The sequence below is a fragment of the Mauremys reevesii genome, linkage group 20 (genome assembly GCF_016161935.1).
Source record: "Mauremys reevesii isolate NIE-2019 linkage group 20, ASM1616193v1, whole genome shotgun sequence".
NCBI classification, from domain to species: domain Eukaryota; kingdom Metazoa; phylum Chordata; order Testudines; family Geoemydidae; genus Mauremys; species Mauremys reevesii.
In genome coordinates this window covers 7,667,516-7,695,127 of record NC_052642.1, presented here as the reverse complement: position 1 = coordinate 7,695,127, position 27,612 = coordinate 7,667,516, and the positions used below count along the sequence as shown (strand labels likewise).

The 27,612-nt window shown below is 38.5% G+C and overlaps 1 protein-coding gene across 5 annotated transcripts in view; it reads right to left on the bottom strand.

Annotated features, from left to right (window-relative positions):
• RABEP1 (rabaptin, RAB GTPase binding effector protein 1) overlaps positions 1 to 27,612 on the bottom strand; it is an 89,929-nt gene that overhangs the window by 36,568 nt on the left and 25,749 nt on the right. For 4 of the 5 annotated variants that reach the window (XM_039507461.1, XM_039507458.1, XM_039507457.1 and 1 more), the window contains exons 2-4: positions 17,650 to 17,778; positions 12,868 to 13,071; positions 8,580 to 8,740 (exon numbers count right to left, since the gene is read on the bottom strand). In XM_039507461.1, coding sequence (XP_039363395.1) covers positions 8,580 to 8,740; positions 12,868 to 12,982 — 276 coding nt within the window. In that variant the 5' untranslated portion in view covers positions 12,983 to 13,071; positions 17,650 to 17,778. The remainder of the gene's footprint in view (positions 1 to 8,579; positions 8,741 to 12,867; positions 13,072 to 17,649; positions 17,779 to 27,612) is intronic. The other variant, XM_039507460.1, reaches the window with a different exon arrangement.

Here is a 27,612-nt window from a genome sequence, read left to right as displayed (position 1 = left end):
ATGGGCTTTGGAAGGCTACTTTTAGATTTAAAGAATTATTGATAAAGCATCAAGCAATTTTCAGTGTTACAGTACTATGCATTTCAAAATCGTATAAACAAAGCTGTCAAAAACATGGCTTTTTTTCAGTTAGTGCTGAAAACATTAAAAAATTGGATGGGAGAATGAGAAGACTCCTATGAGAAAGCAGGAAGGAGGAGGAAAAAGAGAGCCAGGTAAAAAAATAGTAAGAATTAAAATAGGACAATGCAGTAAGTAAGTATGTAGGTTGGAAGCTGGCCTTGATATCCCAATATCTGACATTTTTTTCAAGTGTTGTTCTGGAACCTGTCCAAGTTACAAAGTGACTGCTCCAGCAGAATCAGCAGTAACTATTCAATGGAATTCTTCAGACTCAAAAATTCGTAAGTAACAATATAGAGCTATTGTTTAAGCTGGAAAAAAAATCTAGATGCACCATTTATTTTTGGTTTCTGTTTATGGCTTGGAGGACTGGAACCTCATTTTTCCCTCTAGCTTCTGTTGGAGGAGGTTGGCATAAGGATAAATGAGAACTGCAACTCAAAAGAAAAGCTTCAAAGAGAATGTTTCATGTAGAAGTAGATGTTACCAGCCAACGCAGCACTAGCACTGACCAAATTCCTGTTTTCTGGTCAATTTGCTGACCAACACTGGTTTTGAACACAACTTCCAATTATGAAGCTAGCTAATGAAATATCCTAATTGTTATTTTAAAATATGTTTTGGCATGCTCTCTTTTGAAAGAAGATTCCAATTTCTTCATGCTTCGCTCATTTCTAATGCACCTTGCCACTGCCATTTCTGCATGTCTAAACAAACAAATCTGTAAGAATGAGAAACCACCTCCACAAAGCATAGTAAGTTCACTGCCTACAAGGAGGAACTGGCACGTGTAGTAGATATGCCTCACTGGCACACAACAGTCAGCCTAGCAATTAAGTTCTTCATACACCAGAAGCGGGAGTTGAAACTCCAAAGCTGCTTTGCTGAACATTTCTCTCAATTGTACTGTTCAGTGGATCTGAAACCCCCATAGCTGCTCACTACAGCCTATATTAAGAGACAATCTAAATTTTTTCAGGACTTTAATAACTTCTCTAATAATCTCTTTTCCAACTACTACTGGCATCTCCAACAGCTTTTCATTGCAAGTTTTAATTTCTCATGGCTGAGTCCTGAACACAAAGTAAAGGACGATTTTAATCTCTACTGCTGTACCTGGTGAGTTCAGTGAAAGTGCAAGGGAGGTCAGCGAAGGCAAAATTGGACTGTTCAGCAGCAATCAAGTGGAAAGATGGAAAGTGATATGTAAATTTCAATGGGACTGATTTTGCTACAGTTTTTCCCTTCTTTGTGGTTAGAAATAAGCATTTAGGCTCAGAATTAAAGTGTGCGTAAGTGTGACTGTTGTATAAAGGTCAGTTCAACACTGTAATACTGAACTGGGCATTCCAGGATTGTCTAACTTGCTTGGTCATAGGTCTCCTTTTCAATCTCACATCTGCAACTACTATAAACTGAGGCAAAGCCTAATCCTGGGTGTCCTAGAGAAGGTTGAAGGTCTTACTCAATTCTTACTAAAAATACAGTACCTCGCCTGTGGAAGAAGTTTGCTTTCAGGGAGTGCATTCTGTTCTTCAGTATTTATTAGACACCACGAGAAAGAACGCTCTGCAAGGCTCATGCAGGTATAACTTCATAGAGTTTAAGGCCAGAAGGGACCATTAGATCATCTAGTCTGACCTTCCGTACAAAACAGGTCATTAAATTTCACCCAGCTATCTCTGTATTGAGCCAAATAACTTGTGCTTGGCTAGAGCATATCTTCCAGAAAGGCATTCAGTCTTGATTTGAGGACACTGAGACATGGAAAATCCACCATTTCCCTTGGCTGTTTGTTAAAAATTTGGGACTAATTTCTAACGTGACTTTCACTCCAGCTTCCAACCACTGGTTTTTATTATATTTTTCTCTGCTAGACCGATGAACCCATTAGTACCTGGTATTTTCTCCCCAAAAGAGTATTTTTACAAAAGAGTAATCAAGCCACCACTCGATCTTCATTTTGATAAGCTAAACAGACTGAGCTCTTTAAGTCTCCCACTACCAGGCATTTTTCCCAGCCCTTGAAACATTTCTGTGGGTTTTTTTCTGCACCATCTCAACTTTTTGAACATCTTTTTAAAAATGTTGATACCAGAACAGGATGCAGTATTCCAATATTGGTCTCATCAATGCCATATACATAGGTATATGCCACAGCATTGCACTGGGATCCCATGTTCAGTTGCTATGACACTCCATTTCTTTCCAGAGTCACTGCTTTCTAGGATACAGTCCACCATTCTCTGGAGGTAACTTTCCTTGTTCCTAATGAATAACTTTGCATGTGGCTGTATAAACACATTTTATTTGAATGGGTCCAGTTTACCAAGTGATCCATGTTGTTCTGTATGACTGTTCTATCCTCCTCATTATCATTCCACCAATCTTTATCTTTATTTATTTTATCAGCAGTGATTTTACACTGACTTCCAGATCATTGATGAAACGTTGGGCCTAGTACTGATTTTACACTTAATGTAAAATAATGGCAAAGCTGATATGGGGATTCAATTAATAAAAAAAGAAAATTTAAGGATGGAATATAATTAATACCAGTGAACTTGGTTGGAATGGTCCTTCGTTTGGCCACACTGAATATAAACCAGGTCATGGTCACTGGTCCCTAGGCAACCATGAATTTACAGTCCAGTGATGGATTCATCTTTATCTGTCATAACGAGGTCCAAACTAGAGTTACCTCAGGTTGGTGCAATATGTTTGTGTTAGAAAATGTATACTTTTTAGAAACTCTAATTATGTTTTACTATTAGCTGTATGAGACCTCAAGCATAGCTCCAAAACTGAAGTCCCCCATACCATCACACATTTTTCTTTCCATATATTAGAGACAAATTCTGAAGGAGTAACTAACTCATCTTGTCCTCCAGTTTGATTTGGTGGTCTGTAGCAGATCCCCACCAATATCCCCTACTGCAGGGGTCGGCAACCTTTCAGAAGTGGTGTGCTGAGTCTTCATTTATTCACTCTAATTTAAGGTTTCGCGTGCCAGTCATACATAGAAGTTTCTATAAGTCTATAATATGTAACTAAACTATTATTGTTGTTTGTAAAGTAAATAAGGTTTTAAAAATGTTTAAGAAGTTTCATTTAAAAATAAATCAAAATGCAGAGCCCCCCCGGACCGGTGGCCAGGACCCAGGCAGCATGAGTGCCACTGAAAATCGGCTCGCATGCCATCTTCGGCACAGGTGCCATAGGTTGCCTACTCCTGCCCTACTGGGTTTTATTAGCACATTGATCCTATTGTTCTGAGTTATTAATTACTCTAAAACAAGTAATGGTGTCTTGTAATGTAGAGTACCAAGCCATCACAATCTCTTTTTACCCACTCTATCCTTTCTACCCACATTACAACAAGTGACCCCAATCGAGCACTGCTACCGAAAATCTCCGATCTGCAGCGCAGGGACACACCGACACCTGAAGTGGAGCACCCAAAGTGACACACATCTCGAAGAACCCTCGTTACTACATAAGGTGAGTAACTTCCTCTTTTAACATTCTAATCGTGCAAGTTATCCCAGCAGGTTTTAGTAATGTCAATTACATCAAATTTCTTAATGATAATTTTTGAATTCCTGTGCTTGTTACTCAGACTCTTAGTGCTGACATATAAGCAACTGAAAAATTTCTTCTCTTCACAACATAGGTTCAATTTATTCGCAAAATGCTGAGTTTGAATCACACCAACTGTTCTTCAGATGGTGAATAAGCGATGTCAGATGATAATCTTAGGGAAAAAGATCTTTTGGTGAAATCTCCCACTCACTTAAATGGTCCCAAAATTTCACCCCAGGCTTTTTATGACATCTATTTAAGAGAAGAAAAAGAATGAACCCTTTCAAATTTCTGACACAGTCTGAATTATTTCTAATACTTTTCCCCCTCCCAAAAAAGGTTTTCCATCAGATATCAGCTACTTTTTTTAAAAAAGGGAAAAGTTTGAAAGACCTCACACAAACAGAAGGGAACAGGAAAAATGTATCTGTGCTTGCCTGAAAATTTCCTTGGGAGTAATAAGGTCCACAGATCCATTACAATTGGCACTGAAACATATTTGCAGCTTGGGGCAGAATAAGACCTGTCAGGTACTGGCAGCAGGGGAATGCCCCGCTTTCTGAAATTCCCTCCACCTGAGAACTTCCACAGCCAAGATCACTCATGTTTATGTTCCTAAATTACAGATTTTGTTAACTATACTTCGGAGCGGTGGGGAAGAAAACAGCTTCCTTTACTGCAAAGCATGGTAACTACTACTCCTTGGATGTCAATTTCCATCTCTATTCTGGATGATTGTTTATCTCCAAAGTGAGCTGGATCTGTGGATCTTATTACTTACAGTAAGGAACATTTTCAGGTAAGCACAGATTTTTCCCATTCTTCTCTACGCTAAATTCCTCAGAACCATTACAAGAGTATTTTCATAGCAGTGTGCCCTGAACATGGGAAGCAGGATTATCCTTTAAATATGGACATCCAAAAGGAAGTAGACTATCTTCTCCATCCCTCCCTGGGCACAAAGGCATGGAGAAGACCCTCTGCCAAAAGAAAGGAAGTGGAATTGGCTAAATTTAGATGACCAATAGACAGAATTTGGTTAACTAATGGCCATCTAAGACATCTCAATATGGGAGACATGACTACTCTGCCATGAGATTTTCAGAGCTCCTAAGGACTGGTCTTGAATATTTAACCAGAGTATTTTTTGAATTTACATAGGGAATGAATGCCTACCTGTCTTAATTCGAAGTATAATACTGGGTCTTGTTAGAGAGGGCACCACTAAAAATTATACAAACTTGCCGCCCCTGCCTAGAAACTCTACCCTTTTTTATTGCATGGGAGCCACTTGGACCAGATAGGTCTGCATTTTCCCTGAAGGTCTCAGCCTGGGATATGAGAAAGGACCACCAGGAGTGGGGGACCATTAGAGGTGGCAGCAAAAACCCTTTACCGCACTTTTGGAGGAGGCAGCAGTGGCTGAGCTCTGCAGTCAGAGATGTGGTTGCTGGTGTGAGCGATAAGGGCTCAGTAGTGATCTTCCATCTAGCACACTGCCCTATGGCTTCACTCCTGTCATGGAGATGGGGGAGATCCTGAGCCATTTCTTTTCCATTATGCCTGACTCCTATCCTGCTCAGGAAGGGGGCCAAGAAAACCCCCACCCAAACCGGGCTGTGAAGGAAACTGCACTCTGCCCACAGAGCCAGCCAAGCGCCCCAGTGAGACACTCGAGAGTGAGCCAGGAGGGAGAAGTGCAGAACACAGACCTCTGCTCTTGCCTTTGGCTGTTCTCGGACTAACTCTCTCCCTGAATCCTGCAGGGGCACCAATTGCTGCAAGCACCTCAAAAATCAAATGCAACCCTGCAACCCAATCACACTAACAAGCCAAGTTATTCATCTAAAATTTAAAATAAAGTTTGCAACGTCCCTCAGAAAACTCTACAGCTGGGAGTTATGGTGGAGCCACCTGCTGCAGGGGAGGCAGAAAAAACTGGAAGGAAAGAACTTCAGGCAGCAAGGCTGGCAGTGAATGACAGATGTGGTTTTACCCACAAGCTGCAAGTAGGCCAAAGCACGTATTGTAATGGATCTGTGGACCTCAGCATGAAGAAGAAACTGCCTCTCTAGAAGAAACCTTAAAATTAATTATACACGAAGCCAAGTCCACAACACATACAAAACTTAAAAAATATTCACTAAGTTTTCAGTTGTTTGCACATTCTGTTTTTACCATCTAGGGAAAAAATAATGACCACACCGCCACCAAGGATAGTTAGTAAACACATGCTTAGAGTACGTTTCATGGATTCACTTGTTTTCATTATTTTTATAGTCAAATTAAGCAGCAAGATTCAACTGTGATAAAACAAACAAGAGAGCCAAACAATTTAAATTCTGGCTGACAAATATGCCATTGTCCTTTCACCACTTCACTGTCCATTTCCCCACCCACTACAGTGTAAGCTGGACAATGTTATACTTATTTTGAACTTCCTGTTTTTGTTTCCGTCTTTAATATTATGGCTATTCTGTATCTTATGCTGGGGCTGGGCCTATTTACAATCCTGGCAGGATTATTATATTTTGTTGGTTGCAAGATGAAAAAAAGCCTGTTTCGGAAGGATGAGGGGGCCACTTTTCAGGGAAATCTGAAGAATAATGCTGAGAAGTCTAGGCTTTTCATTTTTAAAGACGTCTATCCTGAGAATGGACCTTATGAACTCAGTGGACGAACAAACCCTACTCCAGCTCCTCTGCGAGACGGAAGATAAAGTGTTATTTTGAAAATGGAGCCAGACACGTAAAGTATCAAATATCTGAGCCAAAGCAACAAAGGAGATTAAGGGTGCCTCCTTTGGGGGTTATAGGCCTTATGCTGGAGTTGTTCTTTCATTCACATGTGATTCACCCATTCTCTCTTTGCAGGCCAGCCATTTCCTTCTTTTTCCTAAAAAGAGTCCATTTCACCTTATTTTTGTTTTAAGCATTAATTAAACCTCCAGTAAAAAATCTGAAACTTCTATGATGAGGAACAAAAAGTTCTCTCTTGTCCAGGAAAAGCTCATGCCTTAAAAGTGCAGCTAAAACACCCTGCTTAAACTATGTCATTGGGCTCATTTACCAGCTTTTCCTTTAAAAAAAAAATGCAACTTTTCCCTCCTTTGATTTGAGTTTGGAGATCTTTTTAAAAGGTTCCCCAAGTTTCCATTTTAGGATAATTGTTCATGTTTATTTTCTTTTTTTACAAAGCTGAGTTTACAAATGCTGCAATATTTACTTACTATCCTAGGAGCTCTGGATAGGAACTGGCTGGTACTGAGGCCAATTCCTAGTTTAGGTTAGTTGCTGTGAAACAACCTGAGTAAACTGCAAGCTCAAACTCTGTTAATACAAAGCATAAATGTAGCAGAGCGAAAGGTTTTTGGCACTATGAACAATTGGTTGGATCGCCCTCTTTGTATTTTTAAGGGAATTTTGTTGAGAACACTGGCGTTTGTGGCAATTTGTTAATTTACTTGTGCAACAAGCTGTGGAACTACATCTTTTCAACTGTAAGCTCTGCAGGGCAGGGACTGTCTCCTTATTTTGTTTGTTCAGCACTCAGCACACAGGCAGTCCAATCCTGCCTGGGGACTTTGGGTACTACCATAATAAATGTATAATACTAAAGAAGCTATTAAGTAGCAGTTAGCTACAGCTTCAGCTCAGCAGCAATCAAACCAAAAAACCCAAGCAGACCAGCTAGTTTCTATTTTTTTCCCCATTTTTGAATGACATGCAGATAAACAGGTCAGCTCTGTCAGCCCACATTTATTCAATTCCTTATTGAATTTTACTTTTATGGAAATCCTAGACTCATTTGCGATTCAGATGGCTTCCTTCTAAAGGATTGTTTCAACTAAAATTTTCATTAATTTGCTAAAAGCTCACGGTTCTTATCTAACCAATCCTGATGCCTGACATCTTAAATTACAAAGTTTTTGTTTTTTGTTTTTTTTAAACAGAGAGAATTTAGACAAAACAGGATGTTTTACACTCAGGACCTGTTATTCAAAACAAAAACAGAAGTGTTCACATTTAAGGCAGCCATAGTGATTACAGGAAGAAAAGAAAAAAGAAAAAAAAAAGCGTTCAACCAAAACCAGTGAGATTCTAATGACTAGCATGGGCAATTTTTAGGCTTCAGAAAATTTCAGAGCTCAAAATCCACTCTATCATTTACAGTGCCGATCTCTCGCCATAATATAGCAGCAAGAGGGCAAAGCTGCCATTTTTCCTCATCTCTGCTTGCTTTAAACATAAAACTGCTATCAAAGGAGGAAAAATATTACAATCTGACTCTCACAGGCATTCAGACTAAGGATAAAGTGGCAGGTTTCCTGTTATGCAAATCTTATCTTGTATTTGATTTAGAAAAAAGAGTCACTATGATGATAGGCAATGCTATTTAAAGCAAGATTAATCTAGTCTTTAAAAGATGCCTTGAAGTCTGGCACCTTTGGTCATCTCCAGCAGAGGTTTATATAATATATTTTAAGATTCCAAATCATTGATATATGACAAAGACTAAATCTATTATCTGAAACAATATTTTTTAAAAAAACGAAAACAGTTCCTAGTTTACTTATCTGACTACAGTTTTTTGTGAAGATTTCCACAGAATCTAATGCAAGGGCTCCCCCAAATCTTAAAATTCCCCCAAAAGATTTCCAATAGTCCTAGTTACAAGTTCAGGGTTGAGAATAAAATAGTAATACTTTGCATGTACAACTGCAGAATCAGGTTTTATTGACTTCAATGGGAACAAATACATAAGGGTTTGCAGGAATAGACCTTACTGCTCTAATTACTCTGAAAGAGTAGAAACGTTCTCATTAACAGATGTATATCACCTCACTTTACATTTAGAGCTTTATTTCAGCATACCTTTTTCATTTCATTTTCTAGATTTTCCTCTTCTTGACCTTCAGATAGCCGCCTTCTCAACTCTGCTATTTCACTTTCAACATTCTCCCGGTATTGGCCCCACTGAGCTCGCTCTTGCTCCAGCCTGTGATGAAACTGGAGCTCATAGTCACGAACAGTTTCTATAAAGCAATGTCAGAGAAACTTTCATTATCAGGTAAGTTATAAAGTGTAAGACTACAAATTATGCAGTTCCAAAGAAAGTCTCAATCTTACATACAGAATGTTTGTGCAAAGCTTGCTGTTTGCATTGTACAATCCTTTCAATTCTATGTGACACTCAAGGCTGTATCTTTTTCATGTTTTGTCTTCTTCCTGTTCCCCAGAGCCCTGTATAATAGATACAGCTCTTCTGGCTGAGGACTGTCTGAAACTCCACTTATAGGAATAGTAAAATATTCTTATTGGCCAAGAGCATCTCTATGAAGTGATTCAAATGATTCCCTTTCTCTCCAGAGGCTGAGTACACTATCTTTGCAGTACTGCAACCTCACGAAGAGCAGGGAGATCTAGAAATAAGCTACATCTCGTACATGTATCTTGAGATATGTCACATGTTATAGACTTGACCTTGTCCTCAGAGTGTGTTAGATTCCATTCCCAGAAACAGTTACAGGGACACAAAAACATGATTCAACAGAACTTCTGAACCTTTGCAGATCATGCAGCATTCTGCTAGTGAAAAATCAGTAAAACTACAGAATTTTTACCACTACTTAAACAGGTCTACAGGCAACTTTCTATCATCCTAAAATTTAATATAGAATTCAGGATTTTGTTTTTGTTTTTAAATAAAACAAGTAAACTGTCCACATTTTTAAAGGATCTCTATTCTGAGAAAAAAAAAGTCAGACAATGATCTTCTAAACGAAATCATCATGTAAAGAAAATTTTTACAAGATATATCTATTTAAAAATAACAATTTAAGGGCCTCTAAACTCGGCACAGGCAATCCAAGACAGCAATGGTAGTATTTAGTGTGCGCTATGATATGCTATAGGTTTCTGTAGATTGCAGTGGAGACCTGTCATACCTTTTAGTTGATCACATTGAACAAAGAACTAACCACAACTGCAGTGAACTGCACCTTGCCAAGAAAGCTACCAATAACTCAACAGATCCAAGGGAACTAAAATTTAGTCTAGATTAACATCATTAATTTAAATAACCTCCTATATTCATGCCAAGAGTCACGTTGCTCAAATATGCTATTTCTATTTTGATTTACAAAATCTACCACAGCAATCTAAACACTATGCAAATAACCAAAATCCCCTTAAAAAAAAGGAACAACAAAAAACGAACTTCCACATCCCCAAAACACAGAAAGGACTAAACCTTCTCAGGTAACTCTGCTTATCTATTTAGACTGTAAATTATTCAAGGCAGGTAATACTTGTATGTATGGCACTTAATACAATGGAGCCTTGATCTTGGTTGGGGACTCCAGGGTCTTCTATAGTAGTCTAGTTCAGTGGTTCTCAACCTTTCCAGACTATTGTACCCCTTTCAAGAGTCTGATTTGTCTTGAGTACCTCAAGTTTCACCTCACTTGAAAACTTACAAAATCAGACATAAAAATACAGTTTGACACTTGAGCCTGTGTTTCATTTGCGAGCCTTGTCTAAACCCTGAGCTGGGGTTGAAACACGTAATTTAGCTTTGCAGAGCCCCTTGTGGCATGGGGCTCCAGGCAACTACCCTGCTTGCTACCCCCTAACACCGGTCCTGCATTTGCAACCTGCCTAAACCTGTTGCAACCCCCAGGTTTAGAAATACTGATCTAGATGAGTTGAGTACCCCTGGAACACCTCTGCGTACCTTCAGGGGTACCTGTACTCCTGGTTGAGAACAACTGGTCTAGTTCTGATATTTGTGTATTAACAAGCCAAATTATGTTTACTTGCCAACTGTGACAGAGTATCAGATCCTCTCTACTCCCTACAGCAGGCATCAGAGCCCTGACATTCTCTACTCAAGGAAAATCCACTCAGACTATGCTACCAACAAGACATTCCTCCACAGGCCTGCAGGAAATACTGATCAATCAAGAACCAGCAGTCCAGTTAAGAAGGCTTGCCTACTTGTTGTCAGTGGCAGAACTGGGGAAGATTGGAAGGCCTTCTCAGTATTAACCCAGTAGGGTCAGGGCCTTGCCTTCAAGTGCTACAACAAAGTGCCTGCATGTGAGGTTTTCTTTCTTTAATTAAGAGGCACAGACAGCCGAATCCTGAGTTGTCATTTCACTATTGAAAGACAAGCTTACTGCATGGGTTTCCTGGTCTCGGCAGGCAGCCAAAATGTTCAGACTAAAGCAGTGAATGCCTAATGCACCAGACTGATCCCACAAGGAGGCGCTGCAGAGCAGCCCCACCTGCATCACCGAAATACATGAAAAGCTGTATTCTCTAGAGTAAATATGTAACGAGGCACGTTTCTGCAATACATACACCCAGCAGGTGAGACTCAGACTACTGTGATCACTTTGTGTACTCCTGGCAAAAATAATCACCACAATAGCGGTTATGGCCTAAATTACTGTCTGCATGTTCCTCCTTACAGGTAAGTTTGTATCAAGAGTAAATCAGTGTGCGGCATGCTAGAATGTGATCTACATGAAATATTCTATATTGTTGCAGGAGAAAAAAGAAAGTATGATGACATATTTAGCCACAAGACATGTCAAGAGCCAATGTGTTGGCAATGAAGGGACATTTAAATGTTTGGCGAAGACAATTTTGCATGCCAAAGCAGAGAAACAAGTCATCCTGAAGCTGCTGTCAAACTAACCAGGTCACATATACCATTACTTGTCTTTGTGAAGGAGGAATGAGTATATTCTCAGTACCTGAAGAATGGTTCATACAAGCTAAGAATTTCCCAGTACATATTGCAAGACTTGGAATTGGTCAGCTGAAGACTGAAATCACCATTCTGCTTAATGTAACTTTGTCATAAACAGATAGTTAAGGGTTAATGTCTCTTTTACCTGTAAAGGGTTAAGAAGCTCAGTAAACCTGGCTGACACCTGACCAGAGGACCAATAAGGGGACAAGATACTTTCAAATCTTGGTGGAGGGAAGTCTTTGTTTGTGCTCTTTGTTTTGGGGGTTGTTCGTTCTCGGGACTGAGAGGGACCAGACATCAATCCAGGCTCTCCAAATCTTTCTGAATCAGTCTTTCATGTTTAAAACTTGTAAGTAACTAGCCAGGCAAGGCGTGTTAACAAAAATAAGACTTTCTCAACCTGTAAATGTTTCTTTTTGCTGGAAGGATTTTTACCTCTGTTTGCTGTAACTTTGAACCTGAGGCTAGAGGGGGTTTCCTCTGGGCTATATGAATCTAAGTACCCTGTAAAGCATTTTCCATCCTGATTTTACAGAGATAATTTTTACCTTTTCTTCCTTTAATTAAAAGCTCTCTTTTTTAAGAACCTGATTGATTTTTCCTTGTTTTAAGATCCAAGGGGTTTGGATCTGTGTTCCCCAGGGAAAGTTTTGGGGGGACAGAAAGTGTGCCAGACACTGATTTCTGGCTAGTGGCAGTGTTACCAGATCTAAGCTAGTAATTAAGCTTAGAAGTGTTCATGCAGGTCCCCACATTTGTACTCTAAAGTTCAAAGTGGGGAAAGAAACCTTGACAAACTTCCACAGCACAAACTGCACATTCTGTAGAGCAGTGGTTCTCAGCCTTTCCAGACTACTGTTCTCCCTCTCAGGAGTCTGATTTGTCTTGCATGCCCCAAGTTTCATCTCACTTAAAAACTACCTGATTACAAAAATCAGACATAAAAATACAAAAATATCACAGCACACTATTACTGAAAAATGCTTACTTTCTCATTTTTACCATAGAACTATAAAATAAATCAATTGGAATATACGGTACTTACATTTCAGTGCAATACCTGAGCCTTTGTTTCGCTTGTGAGCCTTGTCTGAAGCCCAAGCCCTACTGCTCGGGGCTGAATCATGTCACTTAGCTTCTAAGGGCCTCCTGTGGCATGTGGCCCCAGGCAACTGCCTTGCTTGTGACCCCCCTAAACCCATCCAGCAACCTCCAGGTTGAGAAACACTGATCTAGATGAGTTGAGTAAACCCTGGAAGATGTCTGCCTACCCCTACGGGTATGTGTACCCCTGGCTGAGAACCACTGCTGTACAGCATCAAGAACAATAACATCACCTACTAAATATGGTACTTTGCCTTGCTGTAACTGAAGTAGTTAGCTAGCGTCCTCTGGCCTTACCTTTCATAATTGCTTGGAGTGAAGCGACTTCTTCTTGCCACTGCCTCTTCACCTCATCAATAGCTTCCTGCTTCGTATTCTCAGATACTGTAGCTATGGCTTTGATGTTCTCCATTTCAGCCTGGGCTTCCAACAGTTGTGTCCGCAGATGTCCTAGATCATCTTGTGCTGCTTGCAGTATTGCATTTTGCCTTTTCAGGTCCTCTGAAATCAAGTGTTCATAAAATCACAGAATATCAGGGTTGGAAGGGACCTCAGGAGGCATCTAGTCCAACCCCCTGCTCAAACCAGGACCAATCCCCAACTAAATCATCCCAGCCAGGGCTTTGTCAAGCCTGACCTTAAAAACCTCTAAGGAAGGAGATTCCACCACCTCCTTAGGTAACCCATTCCAGTGTTTCACCATTCTCTGAGTGAAAAAGTTTTTCCTAATATCCAACCTAAACCTCCCCCACTGCAACTTGAGACCATTACTCCTTGTTCTGTCATCTGCTACCACTGAGAACAGTCTAGATCCATCCTCTTTGGAACCCCCTTTAAAGGTAGCTGAAAGCAGCTATCAAATCCCTCCTCATTCTTCTCTTCTGCAGACTAAACAATCCCCTCAGCCTCTCCTCATAAGTCATGTGCTCCAGCCCCCTAATCATTTTTGTTGCCCTCCGCTTCCATTTAATTTAGTTAACAAATTCAGTTTGAAGCGCAGCTCTATCTGCTACAACAGAAATTGGTGTTTTAGTGAAGGAAAACAAGAGTGAGTCTGAAATTTAAAACTTTATCCATGATCGTTAAAGAAAATCTTTAAGTAACATTCCAGGTTTCTCTGCTCATCAAGTTCCTTTTTTATTTGTTTCTCATTCATACAGTGTAGAGACTGAAGACACTACTACAAAGCAGACACTGTAAATACCACTTATCAATCAATATGCCAATTTAGCTAATTGGACTTTTAACTACTTCACTGTCATGTAACTCACATACTGGGAATACTTGCTGGGAAGTATACATACTGGGAATGAGCATGATCTGGAAGTCAGAGGATAGGACTGAAGTCAGGAAGATTGCTTGGTTTTGCTTTGTAACCTTGGATATGTCACTTACATAAACTGAAATACAGAAGTTATCTGTAAAATAGGGACACTTATTGCCTCATGGGAGCCTTAGGAGATGCTTACACTCTGTACAGCACTTTGTGATCCCTTTATTACGGGCACTACAGAATTGCAAAATATTATTACCCGGACCCCAATTATGCTACAATCTTGCAATCTGCAGAAAAATTGACCCTTTATCACAACTGTGCTAAGAATCTAAGCTTTCATTAAAAACACATTCCTCGCCCTTACAAATATAACAGAGCATAAATCAAATTACGTATTATCTTCCAGAGTCTGCAGACAACCTGAAACAATAGCTCTGCAAGATGTAAGCTATGGCATTCATCTCATTGGAGGATTAAGTCTGAATCCTAAAAAGATAAGAATTTATATGTCAAGCAGTAACTATTTCACCTATGATAATTTGAGCAGAAGCATGCAGCTACTGTACTGATCCCACGATACCAAACTGTTTCCCGTGCTTCTCTAGTGCAAAAAGGCTCACCCTGCCCAACTGCTAGAACTGACACTTCCCCTTCCCACTGCTGATGCAGTTGAGGTGTTGTCAGTACAAAAAAAAAAATCTGGCGTATTGAAAACTGCAGATGTTAAAAAAAAGTATAAAATGAGCTAAACAGACAGAGGACTACTTGCTGATATTATTTGTTTTCATACTTAATTCATAAAAACCTCCATTTTTATTTAAAGGAAGCTATTGCAGAAGCCTGCTATACCAAACTGCCACAGAATCCAAGGACTTTGCCACAAAATGCATCCTGTGTTCTGCAAAATACAAGGCACCTTGACTATTACTATTATGACGACTTCCTTTCCCCAATAACGTTTGTGTAGTTATTTCCAGCTTTTATAGCAATATTTAGTTTATCAGCTTTATGTTTATAGTTCTACTGCTTTCAATCAATCTCTTTTTCCTTTCACACCTCATAATACTCTAGTCTCAACCCCTGCTCTATTTAAACAAAAACTCTTTACATTACTAAATTCCTGACCTTGCATGCTTTATTGAAATGTCTCATGGAACTAGGTAGACCAGACTAAGCTGTTTCACATAAAAATATTTTTAGTGTGCTTTTTTTTAAGTGCACATTTTGTATTCTTAAATGTAATGCATACATCATTGTAGTCTGCTGCAGAAATATTTTCCTCAAGAGACACCCCAATGATGATAAGCTAATAAAACAAGTTAAATATCCGTTCACACTTTGGGCTGGTGTTCACTGAACGTGACAATACAGCCTTAAGGAGTCACGTTAACTAATGTGATGTTAAACGCGACTTTGCAGTCAGTGTAGAGAGGGACACCGAGTCACATTCATAGAGTTTAAGGTCAGACGAGACAATGAGATCATTTAGTCTGACCTCCTGTATATCACAGGCCATCACCACCACCAGCCGGCACCTATACACAAAACGCAACAACTGAAATTAGACCAAAGTATTAGAGCCCACAGAAGATGCTTATGGTTCCAGCAGAGTTTTACCCACAACCAGCTGACATGTTAAATAAGATGTGTCCCCACCTACGCTGACTTATGGTTTTTAATATCATGTTAGTTAAAATGACTTCTCAAGGTTATGTTGTAACACACTAATTTTCTAGTGAAGACAAGTCCATTAGGGGTAATTGCTGTTACTATGCTTTGATATTTGTTTGTCCACACCACCACCCACACCACCACCACTATGGCCTAATTACCAAAATGGACATTGTAAAGAAGCCAGTCACCTGGCAGGAAGTTGCAATACAGGACTGGGAACTAGTCGATCTGTATTCTGTTTCTGACTCTACTACATACTGCCTGTGTGACCTCAAATAATAGTTTAATCTCTCTGCCTCAATTTCCCTATCCATAAAATGGTGGTGGGAGTAGTTGTCTACTTCAAAGGGATGTTACTAACAGTCATCAGTTAAGCCTTGTAAAAAGCTTTAAGATTTTTATTCTTTAATATTTGTATTACCATAGTGCCCAAAAGGCCAACTCAAGGTCAGGGTTCTTTATACAAGGCAATGCACAAACACAACAGAAGGGATATTCTACCCACAATTCTTCAAGGCAGGGAAAGTGCCTTGAAAAGGCAAAGTACTTATGTTAGGGTTTTCAATAGCACGCCTTTCACATTGGTGTCTGTGCACCTCAGTGAAGAAAATGTCAAGAGGAAAAGTGATTTAGTTTGGGGAGGGAGGTTGCTGTTGCTGACCACAGTCCAGCAGTGTCTTGTCTTTACATTTTCATTTCCCTTGTCCCAATAGCTAGAAAAACACTCTATGCTCTAGTCTTCAATATGTCAGCTGTACACGCGTCTGAGAGCAGAAAAATAAGCAAACTATAGTTTTAATGAAATCTTTCTTGGCTTTACTTTCTTTTATATTTTTAGGACAAGAAAGCGGTTAGGATTAAAAGGAGTCAGTAAATCAACCCTGCACTTAAATAGAAGATAGCTGCTTTTCTCCATTCTTCTATAGCAGGTACATGAGCTAGTGGGGTTCGCATTTTCCTCAAACAGTGTTATTAAAAATAAATACTTTTAGCTGTCAAATTTAAGCTATGTAAGTTTGGCTGCTTACATTACAATTAATCAGACTGATCAATCAGTCAAGATATAAAACACAATTACATACCATGTAATAAGCTGACCACAACTGACAGAGCACACGGAAAATGTCTCTCTAAGTGTCCCTGTTAGTTACTGGTCAAAGAGGATGAAAACACTTTTACTTCAGTAGGTTTATATTAACTCAGTGGTTTCCAAACTGTTGTCTGAGAAGCATTTAATGGTGGTCAGTGGAAAGCTGGCAGGTCACATGGTGCTTGGCACCACCTCCTTGCTTCCAGCTACTGCTTCTACTGTAGTCAAGAGCCTAAATGACTATAAAAATAGCTGGAAACAAGAAGGAACCAGCCTGTCCCCACTAGTGTCATTGCTGTAAAAACAGAATAATGGCAACGACCAGAGCCATCAGCAGAAGTTTAAAATTAATCAAACAATTTCCTAAGATTCCTTTTCCATATAATCAATTACTGTAATTGCCCCAAGGATATTACACAATTGTGAATTGGAGGGGGGGGGGTGTCCAGCAGATGCTATCACAGTGTGGTCTATGCTATGAGAGTTTGAGAACTCCCACATTATTTTTAAAAGCAGGATACTGTGGAATTTTATGTGCATTTCAAGATGATTTGCTGACTCATATCAGTATGGGTATATACTTTAAAGTCAAACAAATTAAATTTTTCTTTTTTCACCTTATGTTAACTCTCAATTTCAAGATTTCTACATAGAAGGAGAACTGTTGTGTGATAATTACAGAAAACAACATCTTCATAAATTAGATTACAAAGAAAGGTGGCTGATACATTCTGAAACTCTAATTATGTAACCAGATAACTGTTAGGGTTTTTCTCTTTGCCTCTTTATATTGGCCTTTAAAAAAAGTTTGGCAGGAAAACTCACATTTTCTGTTGGCTAATAAGAGACTTTAACAGTGTCTTACCACCTGTCAACCAGGATATCCCACCAACCGACTGCCAACGCAAGAAAACCTTTGCTTTAAACCCTATTTCTTTAAAAAAAGGTTAGCACTACCAAGATTGTTCTCTAACCAGGGATTATTCAAGGTTTAGCATAAAAATAGGCTTTAAAATAATTCAGAGAACCTAGAACTTACCTTCCTTAGCCAAGTATAACTCTTTAAATTTTGCCCTCTTTTGATTAAATTCTTGCTCAAGCTGCTGGTTTGTACGCAGAAATTCTGCATTGACTTTTTCCAATTCTGCTAGCCGTTGCAGAAGAGCAGCTAGAACAAAAACAAAAAAAGTAAGGTATGTCACTAACAGTTAAGGAATCCCACACAATCACATGTTGCAACCTTAAGATTTAGGGTTTATGATTTTAAAATATTTTTCACTCATTAGCTCAAGTGTTATCCTATGACAAACCACTATGGCTGGTCAGAGTTTTGGTTTTTTTGTTTGTTTTGTTTTTAAACCAGCAAGTGTCAGCAGTTCTAGTGATTACAACACTGAGTTCTGGCATACATCAACTGCAGCTAGGAATAACTCTTAGGGTTGACTCTTGAGTCATACTGAATCCTTCTTGAAAGGAGAATTCACCACATACAAGGAAGGGACAAGTTACAAGAACTATGTTTAGTAATTGTATGACCACCAGGGATTTTATTCTGACATTATTAGGGAATCTGGTTGCATTCTTACTTTCTCCCTGTACACACACACCCTCACTCCTGTGTATGAAATCACAAAGCACTTATTACATATCAGGGGTTAAAATTAAAACAACAGGTTACTGGCTACAGGTTTAGTAACTAGTGAAGGAAAACTGTAGCCTGTATACAATAGTTACGTAAATCAGGTACTAAATGAAAAGGTGAAACCTACCCCTCAACCATGTCATACTCTTCCCTGTCTCCACTGCTTCCTCCCTGCTAGAGCAGAGTTTGTCAAACTCTAGTCCATGGACTACTGGTGATCCTCAGAGCATTTATTAAATGGTATGCAGCGAAATGACCACTCATGTGGCAATTTCTCCTTATTTCAAGCTGCTCAACTGCCTTAAGACAGCTAAAAATACATTAAGTACTTTCTTAAAAAAAAAAAAAAAATTCCATGCAAGCAATTACTATAGTTGCCTTAAGGGTGTCATTATTAGAAATAGTAGGGGAGGTGGTCCACAAAATACCAAAACACTCTATAAAAATACAATGCACAAAGAAAAAAAGAACCTCTGTGATAGAGAATTCAGAATCTCAACAAAAAGTACCATATGTTGCTATAAAGCAAGAATTTTTGCTATAATTGTCTCCCGGGTACTGGTCATGAGGCAAGATATAAACTTCATTAGTTTCCCAGGAAGTACGGTGACACCTTAAGAAACAGAAGGTTTCATATTACACACTTTAGGTCAGTCTTTAAAAACTCAAAATAGAGAACAGCAAAAAAAATTATAAAACCCACAGACATGCTAAATACTTCTCACCCTAATTCCACCAAGCAAATGAAGTTCTGTTAAGTATTTCTCTTTCAATTCTACAACAGCATTTTACAAAGACGTTTCGCTTCCACCATGTAGACAATCTGAGTCACTGCTTTGAAATAATAGCCTCTTCATAGCACAAGCTAGTTAAATCGATACCCTACCTAACATATTAAAATTGCTTACATGTCACACAGACACTAACATACTCTCCACCAAAAAGAAAAAAGTGTTAAAAATAGCACATTATACAATAAGATGCACTACTCTCTGCAACATCAAGTATCTTTAAGCAGCACAGGAGGTGTAATGAGGACTAGGTAGTGGTAAAAAGCCAGAGAGGAAACAATGATCAATTTGCCATTGAAATTTTGTGAATTCAAGGATAATGCTCATTTCTGTTAATTTTTGGCCACCTAGGAAGAGATTAATTTTTGGTTACCTAGACCTAAGAAAGATATGAATAGAGGGATTCTTTAGAAGTAAGAATACATTTTTGTAGACTTCAGGGTATAAAATAAAACTAAAATATTTAACTGAAAAAATATGTTCTTTGACTATGCCTCTAATCTAATACAGGTAGCAGAGGAAAATTAAGTTAGACAAGCATTACACAATTTTTGTATCTAATTCCAACAGCAGAACCCACACTGCTGTGAACACAGATTAGCATGGGGAAATCTATTATACACAAGTAAGCCACTCCTAGGTAAAGAAAGAGCCTATGAAATTTCAACCCAAAAGGTAGTTGTATGGAAAAATACTGAAAACTGAGATGGCATTTATTTTCTAAACCTCTATCACAACTATAGCATTTCTGTTATGATGCTATCACACAGAGAAGTAAGTTTTAAGAAGGGTGGTTTTCCTTCTGTGGATGCTATTTGCATCCATAATTAAACTCTGAGCCCAAATTTGAGTAGCTATATATCTGACTGACTACGCATAAAATTATTCTGATTGGCCCAGATCTGAAATCCAATTAAATTAATGGCAAGAATCGAACAGATATCAATGTGCTTTGGATCAGGCTCCTTGGCATGCAACTTGAATCTGTAATTCAACAGTTACAGGTGCAAATTGCATCTGGTCCTTAGCTCAATTGAATGTTCACTTGAAAATCTATTTATATACAACTCATACTTCTATTTCTCAGACAATTTTTCAAATGGAAAAGATGATGTACGTCATTCCTGCTGAGCTCCCGTTTCCACACACAGAAATCCAATCTTCAGTGTTTAATGACCCTGATGAAGTAAATAGTAAACAAAACCTGATGGATTGGTAGCCCTTGCAGAACTCCACCTGACTGAAACAGGATCTCCTGTTACAATCAAGAGATCAGAACAAGGCACAGAACATACAAAATTTTATAATAGCATTGGTATGAAATTCTTCTGAAGCAGCAGAACCCACACTGCTGTGAGCACAGATTAGAATGGGGAAGTCTAATTTATCAAAAAGAATAAGTTACCCCACTCTATTTTAAGGGCTATTTTTAAATTAACTTGACATGTCAAACTGAAAGAGGAAATAAAAAAAGAATCGTCCCTTTGGTCAACCATTTCTTATCTATAAGCAAAGCATATTCCAGAATATCCATTGCAAACAGATATGTTATTGAAGAGATGGCTAGAGAGTCCTTATTCAACATACAAATAGAAATAAAGCTGATGATTTTATAACTATGTGATTTTGGACTGCATATGTCATGTCATGAACAGGAGGTAGTAGACTCTCCCTACACTGAGGAGACTATACCTAAGAATACTGTATTCTGTTCTGGACATACCAACATTAGAAAAGACTCAACAAATTAGAGGGACTAGAGAGATTGGGCAGCAAAAACAAAATCACTTTATTTTTTAGGGGATTCATTTATGAGAGAAAACTAAAAATTAAATGAAGGGATCCTTTGTGCATGGAGGAACCACTTGTTGGAAGATAAGAATCTCTTAATACAACACGAATAAAACTTGTGATATAAACAAAGCATAAGGACAATAAAAAATTCTCTCATTGACTTGTCACTCCAAAGCTGTTTGATAGAACACTTCCCAAATGGGCTAAAATATTATCTATACTAAAATTACCAGTTATGCAAATATATAGCAATCACGCCAGAACTAGACAGGAAGCCGATTATCAATAAGATTATTTGAGCACACTGCGTCTATTTACAATTTAACAACACAAAACTTTCCACTCAATATTCTCAGTGTAGAGGGAGGCATCAAGATTTCAGACCTACAAAACCATAGCTGAACCATGAAAACTGGATCATAAATATATTTTTAAAGATCTGAGAAATATTTTATTTATAGACAATGTCATTTGTGTCATTTTCCAAGGGTCTTCATGCTGATGTCCCTATAACAAAAACAGGGGAAGAAAATGAAAATAATGTCCAGCCCCCACTGTGCTTATTCCCCAAACCAAGACACTCATCTGCTGTGACTTCACATTTGCCTGAGAGTGACATAAGTGTGTGATATTTTGGCTCAGAAAGCAAGAAATTAGCAGCAAGAAGAGAAACTCTCAAAAAAATAAAGAGCAATCTTTTCCCATAAGGCAGTGGTGGTACGGCCCGTGGGCCACAGGCTGCCCAACACTGCCATAAGGTGTCAGCAGAGGTCTTTAAAAGTTTGGAAAAGTCAATTCTTGCATGCAGATATTTTGAAAAACAGGCTCCTGGAATTTCATTTAAGTCTATACATTTTTAAAACTTACACCCCACTGCATCCTCCAAAAAAGTAAAAAAATATTCCATGTATGTATCTTTAGAATGAGTTACAAAATCCACTAGTGTCCTTGCTGAAAAGCAAGTAAGACACAAGCAATTCCTACTCTGAAGTTAAAATGGCTCAAATCACAGGAAACAAAACTTAATATTGAATCTTTGAGAGCAAGGTTAACTGCCAAAAACGCTGGAAGGAAGCGAGAACCTTGATTAAAGTTACTGGGTTCTCTCAGATACACATGCAATCACAAACATTAGGCATTTTAATTACTGGACCTGAACAAATAACTAGAGTATGTTCATTAGTCTAGCTACTTTTTCTAGTTTTACTTGAGGACAGATATTTGTATCACAGATTTTTCAGTTGATATCTCTGTTTTTAGACTGGAATTTTTTTAAATAGTTGAGCTCTTCATTATAATAACTGAATTTTATTTCCTGGGCAGATTATTGCATACAACAAAGTGAATTAAGACCCAGGAAAATGTAACCTGCAGTTGTGCAACAGAACACATGGGGTTGGTAGTGTTAAGAAAGTAGTTCTGCAGTAGTAACATTCTGAGTATGTAATTAGAGTATATTTAAAGAGTGAGATTTTTAGAAACATACCACTTTTCTTAGCAATCTTCTGGAAGTACCACTTACTTTATCACACAGGTGCAGGTTACTCACAGGAAGTTATCCAGCTGTCCTTCACCTGGAAATTTGATCAACTTGCCCTTCTGCACATAGAGACTAACACTTAAACACTCCGACACTTCTGTATGAACAATGCTACACAGAAATAAGTTATATGCTATTGATAAATGTGCCTACTGTTTAACACTCAGAATTTTGAGGGTTTCTGTAATGCCTGCAAGCAGTCATGCTACAATGCTAACATTAAAACAAAGCACTGCATGTTCAAAAAGTCAAATTGGAACAGGCCGTATTATACAAGTAATATATAAACGTTTCATAAATCTGAAATCAGTGAAATGCATTTCCTCCTAGAAGATACAAAGAAAGAAGTGTTCAAAGATTGTATTTATCCCCATTCATAGAATCATAGGACTGGAATGGACCTTGAGAGGTGTTCTAGTTCAATCTCCTGCACTCAATGCAGGACTAAGTTGTAGACCAGACCATCCCTGATGGGTATTTGTCTAACCTGCTCTTAAATATCTCCAGTGACAGAGATTCCACAACCTCCCTAGGCAATTTATTCCAGCGCTTAACTCCCCTGACAGTGAAGAAGTTTTTCCTAATGTCCAACGTAAACTGCTCTTGGTGCAATTTAAGTCCACTGCTTCTTGTCTTAGCCACAGAGGTTAATGAGAACATTTTTTCATCCTTCCTCCTTGTACTTGAACAGTTGAACTGTTTTATGAAATTGAAAACTGTTATGTCTTCCCTCAGTCTTCTCTGATCTGGACTAAACAAACCCAATTTTTTCAATCTTCCCTCAGAGGTCATGTTTTCTAGACCTTTAATCGTTTTTGTTGCTCTTCATTGGACTTTCTCCAATTTGTCCACATCTTTCCTGAAATGTGGTGTCCAGAACTGGACACAATACTATAGCTGAGGCCTAATCAGCGTGCAGTAGAGCAGAAGAATTACTTCGTGTCTTGCTTATAACTCTCTTGCTAATACATCCCAGACAGTTTCTTTTTTTTGCAACAGTGTTACAATCTTGACTCATTCTTAATTTTCCTTTTCTACTTGTGTATGGATTTATACTACAGGAAGGTTTTGAGTAGAAAAAAGTGAGAGGGTGGGAGAATAACCCAAGGGAAAGAGGAAAGGTAGTTAAACAGATGGGAAGAGTATTGGGGAGGGACAGAGATGAAGCAGAAAAAAGTTCGGCAGTAAAGGGAAAAGTATGGAAAAAAGTGAGGATTGGCTAGGGTTAAACAAATACAGTTTAAATAAATTAATCCTGCATGAATGTATACTTTAACACTAATAAATAAAATGTTGCAATATTTATAAAGTACTAATACAGAATGCTACATAAATGTTTTTACTAGTGATTTCATAATCTTAAAACATTTTAAACAGTATTTTATGCTGTATATTGGCACTTTACAGGTGCATTTAGTAAAACACCTTTATCTGCTTTGTGTAGCTGACATTGTTATTCAACAACATAGAAAACGTACGAGATCTTCATTTTTTATGTGGCAATGTGGCTATAATGCAACCCATACGTGTGCAAGAGACCCAAAATGAAGGAGAGTTCTCGGTTCTAGTCATGAGCATTGATGGTTAGTTGAAATGTCCTCTAGCATTACTAAACCTGTTGTCTATTAAGTATCTTGAAACTGCACATTTTATTTTCTTATATCTTTGGTGTCCAACTGACCATATTTTAAATTTTTAGTAAAATAATTTTAGAACGTATTTTACTTGTCAAGTGGTTTATGCAGATTTTGAAAAGAATAATCAACTTAACTATTTCTGGTCCTAGCCTTTCACCACTCCTCCCCCCACTTTATTTCCCTTTCTTTTTGGGTGTTTTGGCCACTTCATTTCTAGCTTATTCCCACCTGTTCCATCCAACCTCCATCTCCAGCCTCTTTTGCTGTTTTGGACCTCAAATCTCCTCCTCAACTGCTCCAATCTAGCCCCAGACACAGATCCTACTCATTTTTTTCCTCCCAGTTCTGATAACCCACTTCATGTTCTGACTAATACTCCCCATATATTTTAAATAAAAAACCAAGTTAAGACCTAAAATATCTCTCAAGCTTTTCTCTACTTAAAGGGTCTGAATTTTACTTTTCATGTGTAAAAGGAATTAATTCATATAAAAGCATCTTTGTCTATCTTATACCACCATCCTTTTAGCCACTCTGGACTCCGGTTAAACTTAGCTAAACTTTACAATTTAATTGGCATCTACTTAAACATTGATGTTTAACTTAATGCAAGTGAGTAATGTTCCATTGAGTTCAATGGGTCACGTGCATAAAATTAATCATATGTACAGAATTTTGCAGAATTGGGCCTTAATTATTTTCTAGTTCTTTATCTTTTATTTTCCTTTGTTTTTACAGGCAGCTCAGTAATGCATTCATGGGTTTCACCTCCTTTAATTATTAATTAACCTATTTTATCTTTGGTATTTCTTTTTCTAATATACATGTACATTCCTTTTTATTGCTTCCCTCTTTAACAAGCAGTAAAATCAGTGGGGGCACACATTCCATGTCTTTTGTCCGTGGACATGTTAAACTTGATTTTATATATTTCTTTAATTCGCCTCTAGTTCATTTCTACAGCAAGTGCTTTTGTTAAAAACAAACCAACCAACCAACCAAAAAAAATACAACCCAAAACAACCCCGACATCACACAGATCCTTATGAAACCACATTGGAAACTTCTTATTCCTGACGCATCTTTTTCCAAGAACTTTCATCCATTACTGCTCCAGCCTTCTTCCTCACAGGATTCTAATACTCCTTCTGCCGAACCATGTTCACCAAAGTCCTGTCTACATGAGCTTTTTTCAGAAAGTCACCCACTTTTTCTGCTCCATCAGTGAAGTGCTAGTGTAGACAGGGTACTAGTGTTTTTTAACTACAGCGCAGTTGTGCAAACCAGCACAGGGCAGGCACAGGTGGCACAGTAATAAAAATACAAGTGGCCTGCATGAACTAGCACTCAAACCATTGCTACCAACAGTGAAAGACTTCCCCAAAAACATAGTGTAGAAAGGCCTGGATTTTTTTTAATGCCTATCAAAATAAGCCAGCTATGCATGATGTTTCTATATTTCAACGTCTATTTTCAGGAAGCTAATCAGTTGGTGGCGATTGGAATAATTAATTCCTTCATTTCCTATCTGATTAAAGAATCACCATTATTTCCCCCTACTCCACTGTATGTCAACGCCTGCAGTCAACCCTCCTTCCTTAGATATTAACATTGCTTCTGATTTAACAGACAGCTGCCGTAGACTAGAGGTTCAAATTAATGTTTTGTTTTTTTAAAAAGTTTGCACACACAAAAAACCTGACTGCATTTTCCTGTATTACTGAGACTGAATAGATTTCCTTAGCCAAGCTTTTCAATATTCGTTTAATGCGAGTCCTAAAGAGTGTGTTCACCACTCCCTTTATTCTGTCAGACTGGTCTACCTCACTAACAGGTAAACAAAACATTTGAGTAGAAAAACATTCTAAACAGATATGCAGAATAAGCTCTCTTCTAAGCCAAGTCTCATCAAGATCACCAAATGTACAAACCTTCTCTACCTCACCCAATATTTTAAACTGAACCCTATTAAATGGTCAGGTGGTATAATGTTTCACAACTAAGGTCTCATCTACACTGGTGGCGACAGGTTGGGTATGTGTAGCTACAACCGCAGTGAAAAAGCAGACTGTAGCTACACCCAGAAACGAAAGTCTCTGACAGGGGGGAGGCAGCAGGGAAAGGTTCCAACAGCGAGAAGCTACCAGAGACTTTCCCTAGTGCCCCCTGCTAGACCTTTTCTCCAATTCCAGAGCCTTTCTTGGAGGCAGGGAAAAGCTCTGACAGCGGGACACTACACCGCTGAAAACAGCAGTGTAGAGGTTGGAGGCACTATCTATAGCCTAAGGTTCTGGTGTTTCTGTACTCTACTCACCTAAGCAGTGCCTGTCTACACTGCTGTTCATCCCGTGGCTAGGGTGTGTGTGCAATGTGTACACTCCACATCCCATCATAAGTGTATACATAGCCTAAGGTAATACTAAACTCATAAGTTTGTATTTCATGGATCATTCACATGAGTATAAATGTCTTCAACTAAACTTTCACTATACTACCAGATCTCATCGTTTATATCAACTAACCACAGAACCCAGAAGAGGATTAACTGTCTTAACTTCAAATTTACACACTTAATGACTTCTATCACCTTCTATATGCAATCTATTTCTTCTATAAAACAGAACACTTTAAAGTTTCAACAAAGATTACAGTTTATTCTGTTTAATCAAATATTGCCAATATCTGGTGATTTAATGTCCTTCAGATCCATACGCACTGAAAATCAGTTTGTGTGCCGCCTTTGGCGCACGTGCCATAGGTTGCCTACCCCTGATGTAGACAGAAGTAGTAGGAAAGGGTATAAGCAAAAGGGAGAGAGTAAAATGCAAAGAAAGTAGAAAAAGAAGGAACAGGGGCAGAATAACAATCTAGCAAGAAAGTGAGGTGACAGGATAAGACAAGAGAGATAAGGAGAAAGAAGACTGGAGTCAACATTTGGGAAGAATGCTGGACAGTTGCCTCCCCTTCCCTTACATATCTGTAATAACGTAAAACACGAGCAGTTAAACCAAACTGGCATCTGCCCCAGGCATTTAAAAAAATTTTTTGACACAGCAGTCATGAGATCAACAACAGGATGCACATCAATTTACAGGTGCAATGCTGCAAGATGTTATTACCTCAGGATAACTTAATAAAATGGTTTGGGAAACTCATCTGGCAAATGCAGGTGCATAGACTCCATGATGATGATGAGTGCAGTATAAGAACCTATGTAGAATAATATACATCTTCCTGCAAGTTTTCTATATTTGATAAGAAACAGGATGAAGTCCCATGTCCTACTCTTCTGAACGGTCAAGAGGAGAAAAATTCTCCTCTGACTAGGGAAATTTTATTTATTCAGATTTTTACTGCATGCCTGTATGCTAAGCACATGTATTTTTAAAACAAATCTTGAAAACAAAGCTCTCAAGACCTTTCCAACTCTGCAGACTCCCTTACAACCATGATTTATGAAATCCTTAATGACCTCTATCATAATGAAGATGGGTTTAGGGTGTGTCTTTCTGGGAGAAACCTGTGAACAGTTAAGTCCTGTAACATGGAGCAAATGCCAAAGCTCAGACCCACCTCACGCTTTTTGTACCAATATCGT